At 43.7% G+C, this 21570-nt stretch overlaps 1 protein-coding gene across 5 annotated transcripts in view; it reads right to left on the reverse strand.

The window, feature by feature from the left end:
* Positions 1-4909: 4909 nt before the first annotated feature.
* The window catches only part of LOC124118107 (neuralized-like protein 4), a 44772-nt gene continuing 28111 nt past the window's right edge, over positions 4910-21570 (reverse strand). For all 5 annotated transcript variants that reach the window (XM_048394425.1, XM_048394427.1, XM_048394424.1 and 2 more), the window contains 11 exons: positions 21364-21462; positions 20671-20796; positions 19162-19335; positions 18601-18759; positions 17205-17384; positions 15988-16066; positions 15143-15250; positions 14626-14764; positions 14133-14248; positions 9878-10025; positions 4910-8799 (listed from right to left, as the gene is read on the reverse strand). In XM_048394425.1, the coding sequence (XP_048250382.1) occupies positions 8595-8799; positions 9878-10025; positions 14133-14248; positions 14626-14764; positions 15143-15250; positions 15988-16066; positions 17205-17384; positions 18601-18759; positions 19162-19335; positions 20671-20796; positions 21364-21462 (1533 nt within the window). In that variant the 3' untranslated portion in view covers positions 4910-8594. The remainder of the gene's footprint in view (positions 8800-9877; positions 10026-14132; positions 14249-14625; positions 14765-15142; positions 15251-15987; positions 16067-17204; positions 17385-18600; positions 18760-19161; positions 19336-20670; positions 20797-21363; positions 21463-21570) is intronic.

Here is a 21570-nt window from a genome sequence, read left to right on the forward strand (position 1 = left end):
GCTGAGTGCAGTGTTCAACAACAAACCAACCAAGTATGAACACTGAACACTTGTCTCGACATACAGAAAACGCCCCAGTCTTCAGGGGGTTTCACTTTAGTCATAGTAACATTTTGGCATCTTGCATTCTGATGCAGACTGTACACGTTTCTGTAGTTGTAACATTTGGATTTGTCATCTTGATTATTATTGTCCGCCTTTCTGTGCCATCAACATCTTGTCATATTGACCAAGAAATCCACAAACAGGTTTACCATCAAGCCAACCCATGGAAAGACAAACAAACTGCAACAAATTTCTGACATTTTATTTTGCTGACAATATTATTCCATAAATAATTTCAACAAATATCTGTACACATGTTGGGCTACTAGCACTCCTTCAGGAAGCGGAACAGAATACAGTTTCATTCATACACATCACTGCCATAACACTGTGTCTTAATACAAAGTCAAGTCTTATGACATCATTGTCAATCACTCTTACACTCCTTCCTCTGAGGAGTACGTCTTAAAAGGTCCTGTCTTGCAGTAGGACTGTTTGTTGTTTAACACCCAGCAATACAACAGAAGACAGTAAATAATGATTCTGGGCCAGACAAGCCTTTGATGTTGTGAGCAACTGCCCCAGTGTCCTACGATGACAATCAGCCAAGTCACCAATGAGTTTGTGAATATTGTAAAAAGCTTCAGCAATCTTTCAGCTATTCGCAGCACACGTTTAAGTTGCCTCATACTCCTTCCTAAACGTTCACTGGAGTTAGATTGATGCCAAGGACTTACAGACAAGTGCAATGATGTCATGAAATATTTAAATGACTCAACATAACTTAATTTGAGCTACAAAAAGTTATTTCTTTCAGATATTCAAGATTGTTATTTCCAATCACAAGGATGATGAGAGTTAAATACAATATAGGACACCTTGGAGCGTACTACTTTCTGACCGGCTCCTGCCTCTGGAACAAAGTGTACACTGCAAGAACATTCTCCTGAACAATGGAATACTGTGGATTTCATTTGTTAACACTGGTTTATGATTGTCACATATTGCCCCTTTGATGACGCATACAAATATTAGTTACTAAATAACTGCCACTTGTTATAACACCGTTATAGCAACCGTGTCACATGACACACTCAGCAGCTCTCTTTGGGTGAGTGAGTGAGTGAGTGAGTGAGTGAGTGAGTGAGTGAGTGGTTTGGGTTTAACGCTGCTTTTAACAGTATTCCAGTTATATCGTGGCGTGTCAGCTTAATGTGGGAGGAAAACCCGAAATGATGCAGGTCTCAGATGTTTATCACTTCGTTGAAACCCACGAGCATGGGTATGGTGCTGACAAACCTAGAAATATAATCGGGGCGAACCGGGACTCGAACCCACAATCACTCTTTGGGAGAAGGAGTTAGGCTTCCCACAGCCTTTAGCAGTATTCCAGCAATATCAAGGGGATATTAGAGATGGGTTTCATACAGTTTACCAAAGTGGGGAATCAAACCTGTGCCTTAGTCATGACGAGCGAATGCCCCACCTCGGCCCCAACTCGTTTTGACTGAGGACAAGAAGATAAAGACATTGGATTACTGGGAAACATGACAGGATTCTAAAATGATGTTAAACATCCCACTGAAGATTATTAGCACACGCCTTCTGAGAGACACTTCACAAGATGCATAACTTGCTTGGGAAACAAGTAACCTGCCCCTCATCAATCCCCCAATTCTTCAACTTAAGGGGAAAGGGTATGAACATGTTAGTGAGGGAACTGGTTTAACTGCTTTTAACAGTATTCCAGTTGTATCACACTTGTCAGCCTAATGTGAGCAGAGCAGAGCAGGTCTCAGACGGTTACCACTTTGGTGAAACCCATGAGCATGGGTATGGTGTTGACAAACCTAGAAACATAATCAGGTCAAACTGGGGATTCAAACATAAGTTTCTGAGTGACCAAGGGACGCAACTCTGCACAGTGAATTGTGGGGCGTCAGACAACTGGGCCACCTGTGTCCGACTATGTTAGTCATCATTGTGGACTGAGGAGCTCCATTACAGGGCCACATGGTGGGATGTCCTTCAAACCTCCACATGGAGGGATGTCCTTCAAACCTCCACATGGTGGCATGTCCTTCAAATCTTCACATGGTGGGATGTCCTTCAAACCTCCACATGGTGGGATGTCCTTCAAACCTCCACATGGTGGGATGTCCTTCAAACCTCCACATGGTGGGATGTCCCTCAAACCTCCACATGGTGGCATGTCCTTCAAACCTCCACATGGTGGGATGTCCTTCAAACCTCCCGCTGGGTTCGATTTCAATTTAGGATGTGATCAAAATAAAAGTTCATGATTCATGATTGCCCTAATTACACAGATACAATGTCCCTGTTCCACAATTGATACTAACTGCAGTTAACACAGGCCTAGCCAGGAAATGGACTCTAGGCAACGGGAAATGTACCCTTTGAGATCTTTTCTTTGAAAAATGTTTGACACCAAAAGTTATACACGTATTTACTGAACACAAATATACCAGCAGATATCCATATAAGGAAATTAAAATCTTAACATTTTGGGTTGTATTCTAGTATGATGAACAGCCTGTATAATATTAAGTGCCAAGTTCCGATGATCTCAAATACAGAGAAACAGCTCTCATTTCACAGCAAATGTCCACCTGATTGGAACAAATATTCCTCACATGTTTCAAGTCATGACACAACTTTATTGTAACAATCAAATAACCATGATCTGTACCCATTCACTCTACCACACCAGTTCAAACATACGGTATCTAAACTAAATATCACAGGATGATCGTAAGCGGACACATTGACAAATACAGTGACTGCACTAAACCAGGAATACTCAGAACAGCATCCTTCTTGGGGTGACTTACACAGGCCATACAAGAAAACATCTCCTATCATCTTGATGTGAATCCACAGACAAATCAATTACTTGAATAAACATGCCAAGGGGAATAATTCTGTAAAGGGAGATAACTCTGCGGGGATCTGTTTGTGCTTTCAGTATACATATCAGTATCAATACAATGTCTTCAACCATCTCAATAATGAATTTTGGCGACATCACACGGGATCTCCACTCCACTCCCTTCATCCCTATTGTCCGGCTTCATCACCTTGCCACAGCTCTAGAGTCACTTTTCAAAAACGTATAAAAAATCATGGCAGTGATAAAGTGTTGGGGTTGGTCAAAACACATACAAATATAATGGTAACAATTTCACCATACATGGTAAGGGCCCTTAATAAAATGAAATTATCATGTAACAAACTAAATGCCATTTGTTTCAAAATTACTGTCATAGAAAAATCAATGGTGAATGGAAAACTGACAGCACATGATTAGGGTGGATATTTTTATATAACTTGACTTTGGAAAATGGGAATAGATCACTGAATGTAAGAGAGCATCGACTCGTGCAGATCAACTGGCTAAACATGGTTCTCACATCCTGAAAATAGGGTGTCCCATGTGGAATATATAATACAGCATCAGGCCAATACTTTCTAAATATTTAGCCCTGAACATGAATGTTGTGAAAAGGTTTTGAAGGTAGGACGTCAATAGTTACAAGAGAGTAAGTGTGAGTCATAAGTATGATAACGAATATAGTCGAAGACATGGCTGAATGATTCTATAACCACCAAACATTGGAAAACAATCTTCCTGGTTATTAGATTGGGGTACAGATACAAACCAGTTCTACATGAACAGACCACCACGAGAGAAGACTGCCTTACACACAGGCTTACACAGGTAATGTGAATTCCTGCCAAACAAATACTGTCAACAGATAGAAGATCAAGGAACACACGTGTGACCAAGATTTTACAATTCCTGATAATGGAGTATTATATACAAACAGCTCACACAAGTATACACGGTAGGAGATTCTCACAAATTTACAATACAGAAACCATGGCAACAGGTTTGATACTTATTAAATTACATGGACACGACTACCATATATCCAGGACTACCTCAGAACACACACTATTTCAACATCAAATACATCAGCACTTGATCAAAAGACTATGTATCATCTCAGATCAGTGACTGGTATCATGTGGCATTTTCTCTCCATATCAAATATGGATATTTTACATACTGGCTAACACTGAAATTGCTCATGCAGAAATATAGGATCAATAATTTGTACAGAACTTGGAATATGGATGGCTTGGGTTGTGAGCAATGCATTGTGAAAGATTTGTGCAAGCATTGGCTTATGTATCAAAATATTCACACGTCTAGTTCTAAATGTAATATCACAAATAAATCTATTTCAAGAAGTCGAACAGTGGGATAGAAAAGTCAAATTCCAACTTTTACATACAACACTTTAGCCACAAGGCTTTGTAGCTCACCTGGCTTATGAAATTACAATTCTATTACACTTTAACTATATCTTGGTACAAATATCTAAAAGTATGTAACAGAAAAATTAGTGGGAAAACGAAAGTATTTTTGCTAACTTGTTCAGGACATTGTTGAGGTAAACTTAAGGATGCAATGAACAAACTGTGTCGGCATTACACTCAAACAAAGTCCAAGCCCTGGGACCAGTTGTTCTTAAGAAAATCAAATTAAACCAAATCAAATCACAAAATATCTTCACAAGAAAGAACCTGCATGCCAAATTTCTGATTAAGCAGTATCAGAGATGGTATTTCAGGGCATGGTGAAAGTGCACAGGTCAGCATTGGAGTTACTGGGGGTCCTAAGGTCATGTGCCTTTAAGTGGTCTGTCACAAATGAGTGAGTGAGTTAGGGTTAACGCTGTTTTAACAGTATTCTAGTAATATCACAGCGTGTCTGCTTAATGTGGGAGGAAAGTGATGCAGGTCTCAGACGTTTATCACTTTGGTGAAACCCACGAGCACAGGTATGGTGCTGACAAACCTAGAAACATAAACAGGGCGAACCGGGATTCGAACCAACAATCATAGGTTTCTGGTGTGCCCACAGCGAATCGTGGTGCCTTAGACGACTGGGCCACCTGTGCCCCCAACATAAGAATAATATAAACCAGAACTCTATGCAGCCTGTATTTGTAGTGTTTGAGACGCCTTTGTGTGATGCGTGCAGAAATATGTCATCTGGTGCTGTTGCATATGCGCCAAACTCCTTCACGAGTTGATCTTTACAATGCATGGTACACGGTTCTGTACAATGTCGTGGGGTCCTAACAAGGAGTTTAACAATCACCTGCACGCTTCATGAACATGCTGACAGTGACTACAAGAACCCTTAACAAGAATGTTCATGCCATGATTAGTTTTCTAATTGCTGCTTAGAGACACTATAGCTGGGGTCATTCACACAAAGTTTCAGCTTTATAGGCCTTATAGTTTCAGAAGAGAGGCTGAACATGAAAAGATAAGGACGGATGACCTGACGACACGCCACAACGTAAGCTCACTTGACTTTCAATAAGGTGAGCTTAAAAACTATTACAGGTTCAAAAACTTCTTCAGACATTACGGTTTTCATCTAAGTATTTGGAAATTACTTATTTTCAAGTAATCCAGCCATGACCGTGACTATAGGATTTGAAAGACAAGAATAGCAGGTTGACATTGGAGATTGAAAAAGTTTGCAGAATTGATTTGGGGCAAATTTAGGTCAGGGTCATCGGAGGAAAACACAAATCTGGGGTTTGGAGTTATCTCCCTTTCTCAGCTGACATACATTCTCTTTGCACAGGGTACTGCCAACAGATCAACATTGCACAATCTGCTAATGTATACAATTATTTTCCTGTGCTTTCACCAAGGTTCATAGTTGGCATCTAGAAATTGAATGTTGAAGATTAAGTTGGATTACTGAACACATCTTTTATAGAAACTGAACGTGTTCCCTTCATCAACACATAGGATGAAGATTCACTGGCTGGGATTCCTGACTCACATTACCTGAGGGCATATCATGCAGCATGACAACAAACACGGAACAGGTGCTTGTTCTACTGGACATCACACAGTTGCACTGGACAGCTGATAGAACATGTTCCAAGAAGGGAGGGATTTGGTTCACTGCCGCTATGTTCAACAGGACCTTATGATGGCCAATATCATTCAAATCTCAGTTCTCGCCATCGCTAAACAAAGATCTGAGACAATCCCATTATGGTCACATCAGACTGAACTTCGGGGAACTTTGACCAATCAATGGAATGACTGAAAAGAAGTCAACATTGGCCAATCAGAAGGTAGTTATTTAACTAGTACCTTAAGGCACTAGTTTCAAATTGGCAACTATGCTGTGAAACATATTTTGACAAGTTCTTGATTAAAAATTTGAAAAAAGAACAAAAGGCCATTCTGGAATGACTAAGAGCTGTCCTAGATTGTATTGCTTCAGTCATAAAGCCTGTAGCTCTTTTTCGAGGTTGTATGATTAAAAAACACATTTCCACTGTCAGTTTCTGGTCAGATATGCTCTGGTTGGTCGGATGAAAGGTCATTCTGTCGTGACCTGTAATGGGATGTTCTCAGATCTTTGCTTCATGGTAGCGACAACTATGATCTGATCTAAATGATATCGTCATGATGGCGTGTCTGCAGGTTCGGAGGAAACCATAAAGTGTCACAGGTCCTAGACACACAGATTTAACCCTTGAACACTGTACGGTGCTGGCAAACTAATGTTCAGAGTCGGTGCTGGCAAACTAATGTTCAGAATCGGGGGAAAGTGGGATATGAACACAGTGAGAATGGATCTTTCAAAGGCGAAGGGAGGCAACTCTGCACAGACATTTGTGGCTCCCATGACCTTCAGAAAACAGATACACATTATTTGTGCAAGATTCAGTGAACCAGTTGAAACTATCTCTCGGGCTCTTGACTTGAGGTAAAGAGAACTATGAAGATTACAGCAAATACAGACTGTAGAAAACAGTTCCAGCTTGTAACAGTCCATGGGAAACATCTTCTGTGAATCACATCAAGTCTCGTCCTCCAAGATGCCCCATTTTCACGTTCACAAGTATACTATTTGGTTCCATAGTCTTTGACAATTCTACATGTTTCATTGACAACAGTTCTGTGAGTTCAGCAACCTTTCATTCCACAGACAATCACACAAAATAAATAAACACATCTCGCATATATCAACAATGCAACGTGGCTATGCACCACAGAAAATTCACAGACAATATATATATATATGCAACAGGCATGCTTTTAAAGGAGCCACATTGTATCCACATCCAACAAGTTGAATTCCAGCATTTGAACAAAAAACACTGGAGTAGAACATGTTTCTTTTACATTCATACAATTTAAAGTCTTCAAGAACATACTGAAAACAAAATGGTCTTTGCTTTAAAAGTGTTCAGAAATGATCAACATGGCGTTCCTCAGAACAGAGTATCACAAGATTGACGAGTCTGAGATGCTGGTAGTTGTCCTCTCACAGACGAAGCAGGGCCTTTCATGGAGGCTGTACATCTCTCACACTGTGACACTACAACATTAAGCCTGTGAAGTACATCTAGCCATACCAGGAACACAACACCAATATTTGATTTGCTTGAGTTTTGGTTGAAATGATGGAGAAATTCCGGTCAATATTGAAGATGGAAGATCAGCTGCAGTAATCGTATCAGCATTGGTCAATGTACAGACGAGACAGGAGGTCAAAAACAGGCTTGAGACATTGTATCCTTGATGTAGAGAACAAAGGCTTTGTTTCACGATGGGTAAGTAACCATGGTAACACCAAGTTCCAGCCATCTCTAGATCAGTTGCAGAACACAGCTTCTCTGACTGATACTGATCCTTGCCCAGGACACTTTGTGTGGTGGTGTTTGCAGGGGTATCTCAGGGCTATATCAGAATGGTCGCAGGTTTTTGTAAGGTCCTGAGTTACGCTGTTCTTTGGTTCTGACTACAAGAACCCCAACCTCCTGATTCATTGATGCTCTCAGCTTGTGGGGGTCAGTCAGGCAGGCCGATGTACCAGGGCTCCGTTCTACAAAGCGATCTTAGCGCTCCGACTTCCAAGTCTATGTTAAATGTATGGGAGTTACGATCATCTTTGTGCTAAGCTTGCCTTGTCGTGCTTTGCCTCCGTAACGTGACCGTGAAATCACTACCTGAAAGATCCCCCTTACAATGTTGGCAATGTTTGGAATCCAAGCCCTGGGCTATTTCCTCCGGACCTCCTGTATGTCTTAAATGTCCTCTGAATATCCTTCATACATCCTCCAAGAATGGATTCACTAATATTTCTCTGGAGTACAATTGGCATCAAGACCTCAGGATCTTCAGGAATAAGTCTGAGGATTGACTGAAGTACATCATTATCCCCTGGCTCTACTCTGTTGGCCACACAGATTGCCACTTTGTTCGAAACATGACCCAGAGGATGTGAGGTATGGGCTTCAGTAGAATATCAAGCAGGTGTTCCAGCTGTCTGCCCGACAATCCACCTCAACAGTATACACGTTCAGATAAGTAGATGTAAGGTAAACCAAGTCTCCTAGTTGGATCACAGCCATATGGATGGACACACGTCCATAGTTGATTCAAGGTCTCTCTCACACACACACACACCGCCTTGTTCATTCCACCCTCAACAGCAAGGCATACAACATGGTGGAGCCCCGCTCCTTCGTGGACCACTCCAGCTCACTGTTGTTAAACTTGGGATCGATGGGGTCACTCGCCTCAATGGTCTGTGGGCCGACCTTGTAAGACCCTGGCTTCACCCACACCTGGAATGCGACTCGAGCCTGGTACAGCTTCTTTGTTTTCAGGTCTGTAAATCTGAAACATGAACATGGTCACATGCATTATTCAAGTTTGTTTGTTGCTTAAAGTAACACTGAGCAATGGTAGAAACTAACAGTTTTTGTCAACTAGTCCTTGCAATGATAAAATATAGCAAAACCCTTAAAAAGGGCAAATGTCTAGTCCTTATGATAACTACTGGGCAAATTGGCAAGGACTACAGGAGTAGTGGCAATTTTTACGGCTGCTTAGCAATAGTGCAGCTAAATGACGAGAGCCTGTAAATAAATGAGTCTGAAAAAATCCAATCAGTGATTGTTATAGTGACAATGAATGATACATGACGTTGGGGTATGAATCGTTATTGACCAAGGTACCAAGTCTGACTTCCTCATCCAGTGAGTCACCTCTTACAACCAGCATTGATCCCCATAGTTTGAAGGGATGCTAGTTATTTCAAAAAGAATATACACATTCCTCCCCACAAAGTCAATGCTTTATGGAAATGAGTGAGTGAGTGAGTATGGTTTCACGCCACTTTTAGCAATATTCCAGCAATATCACAGCGGGGGACACCAGAAATGGTCTTCACACATTGTACCCATGTCGGGAATCGAACCTGGGTCTTCGGCATGACGAGCGAACACTTTAACCACAAGGCTACCCGACCACTCCTTATGGCAATGATGATGCTGATTATGAATGCATTGTAACCATATCGGTCATAGGGTAATGACAGTCAGCAATTATGCAGCTATATGATGGCTGGACCAGACAATCCTGTGATGAGGCATGTGTGCTGACATGGGGGTGATGCCAGTCAGCAATATTGCAGCTATATGATGGCTGGACCAGACAATCCAGTGATGAGGCATGTGTGCTGACATGGGGGGTGATGCCAGTCAGCAATATTGCAGCTATATGATGGTTGGACCAGACAATCCAGTGATGAGGCATGTGTGATGACATGGAGGGTGATGCCAGTCAGCAATATTGCAGCTATATGATGGCTGGACCAGACAATCCAGTGATGAGGCATGTGTGATGACATGGAGGGTGATGTCAGTCAGCAATATCGCAGCCACATAACAGAGCCCTGATCTGGTATCCCTACCGGTGTTTTGGGGCGAACTCGGAGGCTCCTGCGTAGCGTATTGTGGGGGAGAAGAAGATCTGCTGCCCCCCAAAGCTGTCTGGCTTGGCTTTCTCTGTGAACACCTGTGGCTGTGGAATGAGGATGCTCTTCCCCCCGACTGGGTCACCTGGAGACGGAAGCTACAGTTACTTCATGCAAAGACCTGTCACTGTACCTGCCAGGGATTAATCCTGGATTCTAAACCAACCCTGGCACACAAACTGGGAAAAAATCATCATTTATTCAAAAGTGGGACTATTTTAACATTTTTATTTTCTTAACAATGCTTAAAAACAGAGGCATATTAACATTGTATTATTAGATTGTATCCAAAGCAATGATAAAGCACTAAGTATGAAACTGTAATAAAGAAGTTGTTCTTCCACAAATCTTATCCTTACAAAGTATGAAAGCCTCTTTCTATTTCCTGGCCCTGTTATCAGTGAAATACAGATTATTAATTAGTTATTGGTTACATTCAAGCATGAATTTGCCGCAGTCTCGGAGACAAATATTGGCCTCTGAGCGGGTACAGATAAACCCCTGCATACACATGAGTACACTGAGACACTCAATCCACCTTGTAAATCTGGAGTCAGTCTCCATAACACCCTGCAAGTTTGGAGTAAGTCTACATAACACCCTGCAAGTCTGGAGTCAGTCTCCATAACACTCTGCAAGTTTGGAGTAAGTCTACATAACACCCTGTAAGTCTGGAGTAAGTCTCCATAACACCCTGTAAGTCTGGAGTAAGTCTCCATAACACCCTGTAAGTCTGGAGTAAGTCTCCATAACACCATGTAAGTCTCCATAACACCCTGTAAGTCTGGAGTAAGTGTCCATAACACCCTGTAAGTTTGGAGTAAGTCTACATAACACCCTGCAAGTCTGGGGCAAGTCTCCATAACACCCTGTTTGTCTGGAGTAAGTCTCCATAACATCCTGTATGTCTGGAGTAAGTCTCCATAACACCCTGTAAGTCTGGAGTAAGTCTCCATAACACCCTGTAAGTTTGGAGTAAGTCTACATAACACCCTGCAAGTCTGGGGCAAGTCTCCATAACACCCTGTATGTCTGGAGTAAGTCTCCATAACACCCTGTAAGTCTGGAGTAAGTCTCCATAACACCATGTAAGTCTCCATAACACCCTGTAAGTCTGGAGTAAGTCTCCATAACACCCTGTAAGTTTGGAGTAAGTCTACATAACACCCTGCAAGTCTGGGGCAAGTCTCCATAACACCCTGTAAGTCTGGAGTAAGTCTCCATAACACCCTGTATGTCTGGAGTAAGTCTCCATAACACCCTGTAAGTCTGGAGTAAGTCTCCATAACACCCTGTAAGTTTGGAGTAAGTCTACATAACACCCTGCAAGTCTGGGGCAAGTCTCCATAACACCCTGTAAGTCTGGAGTAAGTCTCCATAACACCCTGTATGTCTGGAGTAAGTCTCCATAACACCCTGTAAGTCTGGAGTAAGTCTCCATAACACCCTGTAAGTTTGGAGTAAGTCTACATAACACCCTGCAAGTCTGGGGCAAGTCTCCATAACACCCTGTAAGTCTTGAGTAAGTATCTATAACACTCTGTCAGTCTGGAGTAAGTATCCATAACACTCTCAAGGTCTTCAGTAAGTATCTATAGAACTTTGCAAGTCTGGAGTAAGTAGTTATAATCTGGGATTTGAAACAAAAATCAACAATGCTGGAAAGCACGGGATGAAACTCTGAAAAGCAAATTGCTGCACCTCAGATGACAGAGCACCCGTGCCCTACAGGTGCTGCCAACCCAGTCTGGGAACCATGCATACTAGATCACTACTCTGGAGGAAGTCTCCATAACACCTGTGCCAGTCTGGAAACCATGCATACTAGATCACTACTCTGGAGGAAGTCTCCATAACACCTGTGCCAGTCTGGGAACCATGCATACTAGATCACTACTCTGGAGGAAGTCTCTATAACACCTGTGCCAGTCTGGAAACCATGCATACTAGATCACTACTCTGGAGGAAGTCTCCATAACACCTGTGCCAGTCTGGAAACCATGCATACTAGATCACTACTCTGGAGGAAGTCTCCATAACACCTGTGCCAGTCTGGGAACCATGCATACTAGATCACTACTCTGGAGGAAGTCTCCATAACACCTGTGCCAGTCTGGAAACCATGCATACTAGATCACTACTCTGGAGGAAGTCTCCATAACACCTGTGCCAGTCTGGGAACCATGCATACTAGATCACTACTCTGGAAGAAGTCTCCATAACACCTGTGCCAGTCTGGAAACCATGCATACTAGATCACTACTCTGGAGGAAGTCTCCATAACACCTGTGCCAGTCTGGGAACCATGCATACTAGATCACTACTCTGGAGGAAGTCTCCATAACACCTGTGCCAGTCTGGAAACCATGCATACTAGATCACTACTCTGGAAGAAGTCTCCATAACACCTGTGCCAGTCTGGAAACCATGCATACTAGATCACTACTCTGGAGGAAGTCTCCATAACACCTGTGCCAGTCTGGGAACCATGCATACTAGATCACTACTCTGGAGGAAGTCTCTATAACACCTGTGCCAGTCTGGAAACCATGCATACTAGATCACTTCTCTGGAGGAAGTCTCCATAACACCTGTGCCAGTCTGGAAACCATGCATACTAGATCACTACTCTGGAGGAAGTCTCCATAACACCTGTGCCAGTCTGGAAACCATGCATACTAGATCACTTCTCTGGAGGAAGTCTCCATAACACCTGTGCCAGTCTGGAAACCATGCATACTAGATCACTACTCTGGAGGAAGTCTCCATAACACCTGTGCCAGTCTGGAAACCATGCATACTAGATCACTACTCTGGAGGAAGTCTCCATAACACCTGTGCCAGTCTGGGAACCATGCATACTAGATCACTACTCTGGAGGAAGTCTCCATAACACCTGTGCCAGTCTGGAAACCATGCATACTAGATCACTACTCTGGAGGAAGTCTCCATAACACCTGTGCCAGTCTGGGAACCATGCATACTAGATCACTACTCTGGAAGAAGTCTCCATAACACCTGTGCCAGTCTGGAAACCATGCATACTAGATCACTACTCTGGAGGAAGTCTCCATAACACCTGTGCCAGTCTGGGAACCATGCATACTAGATCACTACTCTGGAGGAAGTCTCCATAACACCTGTGCCAGTCTGGAAACCATGCATACTAGATCACTACTCTGGAAGAAGTCTCCATAACACCTGTGCCAGTCTGGAAACCATGCATACTAGATCACTACTCTGGAGGAAGTCTCCATAACACCTGTGCCAGTCTGGGAACCATGCATACTAGATCACTACTCTGAATGAAGTCTCTATAACACCTGTGCCAGTCTGGAAACCATGCATACTAGATCACTTCTCTGGAGGAAGTCTCCATAACACCTGTGCCAGTCTGGAAACCATGCATACTAGATCACTACTCTGGAGGAAGTCTCCATAACACCTGTGCCAGTCTGGAAACCATGCATACTAGATCACTACTCTGGAGGAAGTCTCCATAACACCTGTGCCAGTCTGGGAACCATGCATACTAGATCACTACTCTGGAGGAAGTCTCCATAACACTTGTGCCAGTCTGGGAACCATGCATACTAGATCACTACTCTGGAGGAAGTCTCCATAACACTTGTGCCAGTCTGGAAACCATGCATACTAGATCACTACTCTGGAGGAAGTCTCCATAACACCTGTGCCAGTCTGGGAACCATGCATACTAGATCACTACTCTGGAGGAAGTCTCCATAACACTTGTGCCAGTCTGGAAACCATGCATACTAGATCACTACTCTGGAGGAAGTCTCCATAACACCTGTGCCAGTCTGGGAACCATGCATACTAGATCACTACTCTGGAGGAAGTCTCCATAACACCTGTGCCAGTCTGGAAACCATGCATACTAGATCACTACTCTGGAGGAAGTCTCCATAACACTTGTGCCAGTCTGGAAACCATGCATACTAGATCACTACTCTGGAGGAAGTCTCCATAACACCTGTGCCAGTCTGGGAACCATGCATACTAGATCACTACTCTGGAGGAAGTCTCCATAACACCTGTGCCAGTCTGGAAACCATGCATACTAGATCACTACTCTGGAGGAAGTCTTTACAGTGTAAGTGTTAATCCCGTTGGACTGAAACCCTCTGTGTTGAGTACTGGAGAGGAGAGAGATGTGTTAGTGCTGCTGTACCTGGCAGTAAGAGGTCACCGTAGTCCAGTATCCGTCTCACCACCTCCACCCTGGTCCCATGGTAGGCCGCGTGCCACTTCTCAAACACATTCAGTGAGTGCGCTTTACAGGGAGCTCTGCGTGGCAGAAACACCAATGTCATTAGGAGTTTGCGAAAAATCTTATTAGTATCTACTGATTATTCAGATCTCAAGTTATTTTGTATACAGGAGTGAGTGAGTGAGTATGGTTTTACGCCGCTTTTAGCAATATTCCAGCAATATCACGGCGGGGGTCACCAGAAATGGGCTTCACACATTGTACCCATGTCGGGAATGGAACCCGGGTCTTCGGCGTGACGAGCGAACGCTTCAACCACTAGACTACCCGACCGCCCCTTGTATACAAGAAGACACATTAATGACTTATTCATTTCGAAAAGTAATTTCTCACTTACACAGACGCCTGGAGTAAATCTGTTTTAAAGTATTAAGACAAGAAAGTGACAGCTCACCTGAGCACAAATCTGCACCAGCCGAAGGGTACAGCGTAATCACTTGGGGGGTCCCCCCTCCGCACGTAGAAGTCGTCTCCCCTCATCTTATGACAGGTCTCACAGTAACACATGTTGTACTGCATGTCGAAATACCCATCTGAAACAATAACAAGCATGAAATACTCATATGCCGCCAATATGACATGTCTGGTTCTGTGCAAGGCAAGAAATATTGTAAGGTTTCCAAGATCTGCTCCAGAAACGAGCACTCCCACCCATTTTCAGTCTAAGTCAAAGTCATTGCTATGTAAACTTGAATTTTTTTTTTTTTTAAATCAAAACTTTCAAAAGGCACCAGTTTACCACTAGACCTATCTATGTGCCAAGTTTGGTGAAGAAATATTGTACGGTTTTCAGGATCTGCTCCGGAAAGGAGCACTACCATCATGTCATGTGACTAAAACATACAGAATACATTCTCCAGTTCCCACCCAAAAATACTAGCAGTTTTCAGTGAGTACAACACTTGTTTTACCTGGCAAGCCCAGTGATGTGCGTAGTCTTGAGCAAAGATTCTGATATTCACAGTTCCTCATGACCGACAGGTCACACACCATCCTGCCTCCCTGCTTCTCCTTCACCACTGCAACAGATCAGTCACACTCAGTACAATCACCATCCTCCATCATCAAGGGTACTTTATCCCCATTCGGATAAATGCCCTGGATCCACCTGCTTTTTGTTAAGGAAGTGAAGTCGCTGTTTCTACCATGAATTAGGATAATACTTGATTCTGATTGGTCAGAGGTTTCAAATGACAATAACAACCTCTGCTTATTTGGTTCAAAGCTTAGTTTATTGAGGTCAGATATAGAGGAAACTTAGCTCTACATTGGAAACACATAATGCTCATCTGTTAATTCTATTCTGATAAATACCCTTCAGCCATTTGTTAACATAGTAAGATTTCGGGAAGTGACATCACAACCTCAATTTCTCTTACCAATAACCACTGATAACGTTGCACAGAATTTCTCTCTCAAAAGTGCACTTTGACTAGATTGCTGTTTTAGCATTCATTTATTTGACCAGGGTGAAAATGAAGCCACAAGAGTGAATGTTGTTTTGTTTTTTGTGTTGCTTAATGTGGCACTAAGCAAGAAGTATAGTAGAAGAGAGATAGACCTCAATTGGTTGACACTATCTGATGGTATGGACGAGCCTCAAATGGTTGACACTATCTGATGGTTCAGACAGATCTCATATGGTTGACACTATCTGGTGGTACAGAAAGACCTCATATGGTTGACACTATCTGGTGGTACAGAGAGACCTCAAATGGTTGAACTCCCTGTCAACATGGGATGCAAGACCACTCACCATCATCAATGTCTGCCTTCTCTCGGTCGTCGCCCACGTTGAGGGGCGGCATGTTCCCTTCCTCGCTGACTATCGTCACCTGCAACACCACACAGGGTCTGAGATAACAGGAAAGTCTGACACCACAATATCACAACAACTTAACAGCCACTTCTGTTCCACATCATGAGCCTGCAAATCAACGGACATTTCCCTGTATTTAAAATGTTCAAATATTAAATCAATTTGGTCTAGTGAAAGGTGATTTTTTGGGTTTCATAGATGCCAACGTCTGTATTCTCCATGGATGTAAACTGTTCTGACATCACCAAAGCTGCATCTTTCTCCACACAAACATATCCAGGGTTTGAGTCAGTATGATGGGTTTAACACTACTAACACCAGTATATCTGAGAGTCTTTTACTTTAATATTGGCTCTACTGAGTGAGTGAGTTGGATTTAACACTGCATTTAACAGTATTCCAGTTATATCGCTTCATGTCAGCTTCATGTAGGAGGAAAGCCCGAAGTGATGCAGGTCTCAGACGTTTACCACTTCGGTGAAACCCACAAGCACTGGTATGGTGCTGACAAACCTAGAAACATAATCGGGGCGAACCGGGATTCGTACCCACTATTACAAGTTTCTAGCATGCCCAAGGGACGCAACTCTGCACAGCAAATCGTGGCGCCTTAGACGACTGGGCCACCTGTGCCCCCGAATATGCCTCTCAGTATCATGTTCAGTTTACAGTAATCATATGGTGTATTATAACTGAGCTTACAAGACCGAACAGAATCTTACTAGACTCAGGCCTTTGACTTGTGACTAAAGCTGCAGACTGATATTAGTTCCATGACATCATGTCGTCATGTCAGCATACAGGTCATTACCACTATGGTGAAACCCACAAGCATATACTTGGCGCTGGCAAATATAATCTGGTGATCCCAGATTTGAACTCACGACCATGATTTCGGGCACGCCTAAGGAACTTAACTGTGCATAGTGCATTGTGGTGCATTGGGTGATGGGCCACCTGAGCTCCCCTCAAGTAGAACGCCGAATGAAGGTGAAACAATCACAAGACACAGGTAGTTATGTCTAAAAATAGATTCTAGACCTTAAGCCAGCTTACCTGCATCAATTCATCACAAGTGAAGGTGTTTTAATTATCAAGGCCAAAAGTTGTTTTCTGTTTAATAATACAAATTTTGACAATTGGTTCTTGGTTACCTGTTCACACTGGCCGTACAAGTCGACCATTCCGAAACAAGGCGTGGGAACGTCTTTGACTGCTACTCCCTGGTCGACCCCGTTGATGTAGAGGTGGAGGCAGTTCTCGTCATCCACCAGTAGCCCCACATACTGCCCCACCTGGACGCTGTCCAAGTTGCAGGACAACAGGTCTCGCACCTGACAACAAATCACATCACATTCAGCTGGTTCAAATCACAAATAGATCACTTCAAAGGATTGTGCTTTGTAGGAACACATCGTAACGCTTAAGGGAAGTGCGTGAGCAGTAATTCAGTGATAGAAACTAACACTTTCAGCCCACTCGTCCTTATATTGATAACATATAGCAAGACCCTCAAAAATGGCTTTGTTTTTATGATACCTTCACTCTTGGGCAGTTTGGCAAGGACTACAGGACTAGTGTCAATTCCTAATGCTGAGTGGTGAGGTGATCTGTGTTTTACTTGGAGGTGAGGTGAAATGGGGTTTAACGTCCCATCCAAGATTATTTCACTTACATAGTGACGTGCATGTACGTGAGTGTTTGTGTGGCTGCTTGTACTTGTCCGGACTGATGCCGATTTATAGTGCTAGCCAACTGACGTACCATGCCGCAGTTTAACATGACTACCCCACTCAGACACAGTATACTGACTCCAAGCCGACCAGTCCTTGTTTTAGCCCCTTAATGCCGAGCGCCAGACAGGGTAACAACAAGTACCATCTTTTAAGGTCTTTTGGTATGATGCGGTCGGGGATCGAACCCAGGACTTTCCGCTCTCCGGACGGACGCTCTACCACTAGACCACGGAGACGGTCTAATGCTGAGTATCACAGCTATATCACCATGGTGTGTAAGGTGACACCTGCTATTTGTTTGGTTCATGGATTCAATCAACTGGAGCTAGCCTGCCTGGTGGGTTATTGCCCATGGTCACATTGACTTGGAAATCACAAAATAAGGAAACTCCAGACAGGCCTGTCCTGAAGACCTGTCATATGGTGTGTGTCTGTTTGTTGAATGACTTCACACTAAGCAATACTCTAGCTATATGAAGGCGGACTGTAAATAATCAGGTCCGGACCAGGCCCCACTTGCACAAAGCAATCTTAGCCCTAAGACTATTGTAAGCCTATGTTAAAGTATGGGAGTTCCGATCATCTTAGCGCTAAGATTGCTTTGTGCAAGTGGGCCCTGATAAAACAGTGATTGATATAGTGAGCAATCCTCCACACCGACAGGGTAGGAAGATACGCAATCAACCAGGTCACTGATCCAGACCACCAGATCCACTTATTCTCCTCTTAGGACCAGCATAGGTTGCTGGGGATCCATTCTGAGGGCTGTGTACTAAGACACCCTGGTGTCCCCGTGTACATCACAGTTGCCTACCTTGCACCCACAGGAGAAGACAGAGTCTCCATGTATGACTAGTGATGACTTTTTAATACTGATGGCTGAGACGGGGAAGTTGTAGCGGTCGCAGGAGAAGCCAAGGACGCCCAGCATCATGGAGGCGCTCCAGCGGGGGTTCAGCTTGTCGATCCGAACCTGCAACATGACAACTTGACTTCATACTCCATGGCTCACCTGTAGTAAGATATATATTTAGTTGTGGCCAACAGATACAGATTTGAATTTGAACATTCACAGCATGCAGCTGGTGTCGGCATGGGTGTCAGAAATGTAAGAAGTGACAGGAAGTGACTCAGTACGGAAGGATTGTTTTTTCTTTGCTTGTCACTTCATCAGTTGTTCATAGATCTGCCAACCCACAGTTTGAAGTCACTTGTGTAAATCTGTGAGTATATTGCAGCTTTCAGCATTATTCCAGCCATACTATTGTACTCTCATGCAAGCATTCACACAACGTGCCCCTGTGGGGTTTCACACGATGTACCTGTGTCAGGTTCACACGATGTACCTGTGTCGGGTTCACAATGTCCACCCTACCTGAAAGAGCTTCTTGCGTGTGAGGGGTTTGTGGGACACCACGATGCCCTGGTTGTAGCTGGCCACCCGCCGGGCTGTCAGGTTGTTGTTGCTCAGCAGAATATTTTTCCCATGGTTGCCTTGGAAACTGGTGATACTTGCTGCCATGGTGTCGTGGTCCTGGTCTCGATCAGCCTGCACACAAGCAGCATTCATTCCAGGCTCTTAAGTAATTATCAAAACGTACAGTGCACTACAACATTTTATTACTTCACAGGACCCTCATATTGCCTACAAGGACCCTTCAAATTAATTATTGGGGTCCCCTGAACCCCCACTTTTGTAAGTCATGGTGAGGTGAGGTGAAATGGGTTTTAACGTCGCGTCCAAGATTATAGTCCGGACTGATGCCGATTTATAGTGCTAGCTCACTGAGATACCATGCCCCAGTTTAACATGAATATCCCACTCAGACACAGTATACTGACTCCGAGCCGACCAGTCCTTGTTTTAGCCTCTTAATGCCGAGCGCCAGACAGGGTAACAACAAGTACCATCTTTTAACGTTGTAAGTCAAGGTAAAACCCTGGGATTTGATGTGGCTATGTGCATGTATGTGTTTGCGTGTGCGTGTGCGTGTGCGTGTGCGTGTGCGTGTGCATGGGCGTGTACGTGTGCGTGCACGTGCACGTGTTGTGACTGCTTGTACTAGCCTGGACACATTCCACCTTTATAGTGCCAGCCCACTGAGATGCCATGGCACAGTTTTAACATGGACACCCCAATCACACACAGCATACAGATTCTGAGCCAACCTGTCCTTATTCTATCCCGTCAGTGCCTCGTGCCTCGTGCCTCGTGCCCAGTGCCTCGTGTCCAGTGCCAGACAGGGTTACAATCAGTACCAACTTTTAATGTCTTTTGGTAGGACGCAGCCATTTGCACTGACATTGGCTGCAGACTTGTGGCAGAATATCTGCCTCTGAGCAGGTCGAGATAAACTGCTGATGGGGTGTTTGTCCAACTCATATTTGGCAGGATGATCATACACACAGAACACCTCCAAATGTTCACGAAGGAGCACTTACTATTCTGGATGAGGCTTGGGAGTTTTGTTAGAGACAGTAAATTTTTCATATAAGTTTTTCATACAATTGTATTCTCTGAAAGGAGAAGCCACACTTATATTTCTTCACAAGACTTTATATTTCAGTAAACCAGTGAACAATTTATTTGTTTACAAATCCTGAGGTAAAATGTTGTTAAGCAGTATTTCTTTCAACAAATAATATTAAAAATATACCCCAGCCACCTGCCCTCAAAATATCAACTAGGCAGTTCCTTGGTCAAACGACGAGTGTCATGCATACCATGTTTACCATTGGTTAATAATAACAAGAAGTCCCATTCACTGTCTGGGCTGCATGTAGAGGGAGCACATGTCCACACCATTCAGGGGTATGTGCAGCTCCCTAGGGAGCATACAACCCAAGCTGCCTGATAGGCGCTAGACGAGTGCCAGTTTCTCACCTGGGAATCTACCTGGTCCAGGATGACGGGAGGAGACTTGGGGGTGCTTGGGGTTTCAGCTATTGCACTGCTGATAATACTGACTGACTCCACCGATCCATACAGGTCTATCACAGCGAACACATTCTGCACACACACAAAGGACAATACATGATTAGACAGTTACAGAAGGCCAAGGTAATGATGACTGTCAAGCAAGCTGTAAGCTAAACAAAACATGAGTAAATAGTGACTGAGGGTAAAATACATCAATATGCCATGAGCCCTGAGTCACTCTCCACTGACCATGCTGACCGTCTTTCTCAGCATTGATGGGTCTCCTGTGCTTTCACATACACTTACAATAATCAGACACGGAAAGGGAAAGACCTACAATTGTAGTGCTAAAATCTTTGTGGGGATTGAGCTTAACACTGCTTTGAACAGTATTTCAGTTACATCACTGTGATCCCTGTCTCAGACATTTACCACTTTGCCGAAACCCATGAGCACTGGCGGGGCGCTCAGACACCTGGGCCACCCATACCCCTGCTTTGTAGAAGGAGGCCCTGGTCGGTGGTGGTAAAATATCTCCACTGTTGTTGGGCAGCCACTGTGGCCACCATGGTAAAGAGAAACAGTGAAAACAATGGATTGTGTTATGCGGAAATCGTGTGACCTATGATGTAAAGATATGCTGAAAGACTTATTTACCTTTGGAATGTTGGAAGCAGCTATTCCAAGGTCCTCCCCATTCAGGTAGATATGAAGAGTGCCATCAGAACACCTGCGGATACCGATTCTGTTTCCCACCTGACAACAGAGAAACATCAGTGAGAGAGGGAGAGCTGGGTTTAACAGTACAGATGTTGTGACCTGGGGTCGATTCCCGACATGGGTACAATGTGTGAAGCCCATTTC

This window comes from Haliotis rufescens, unplaced genomic scaffold (assembly GCF_023055435.1).
Source record: "Haliotis rufescens isolate VD_foot unplaced genomic scaffold, xgHalRufe1.0.p SCAF_13, whole genome shotgun sequence".
NCBI lineage: Eukaryota > Metazoa > Mollusca > Gastropoda > Lepetellida > Haliotidae > Haliotis > Haliotis rufescens.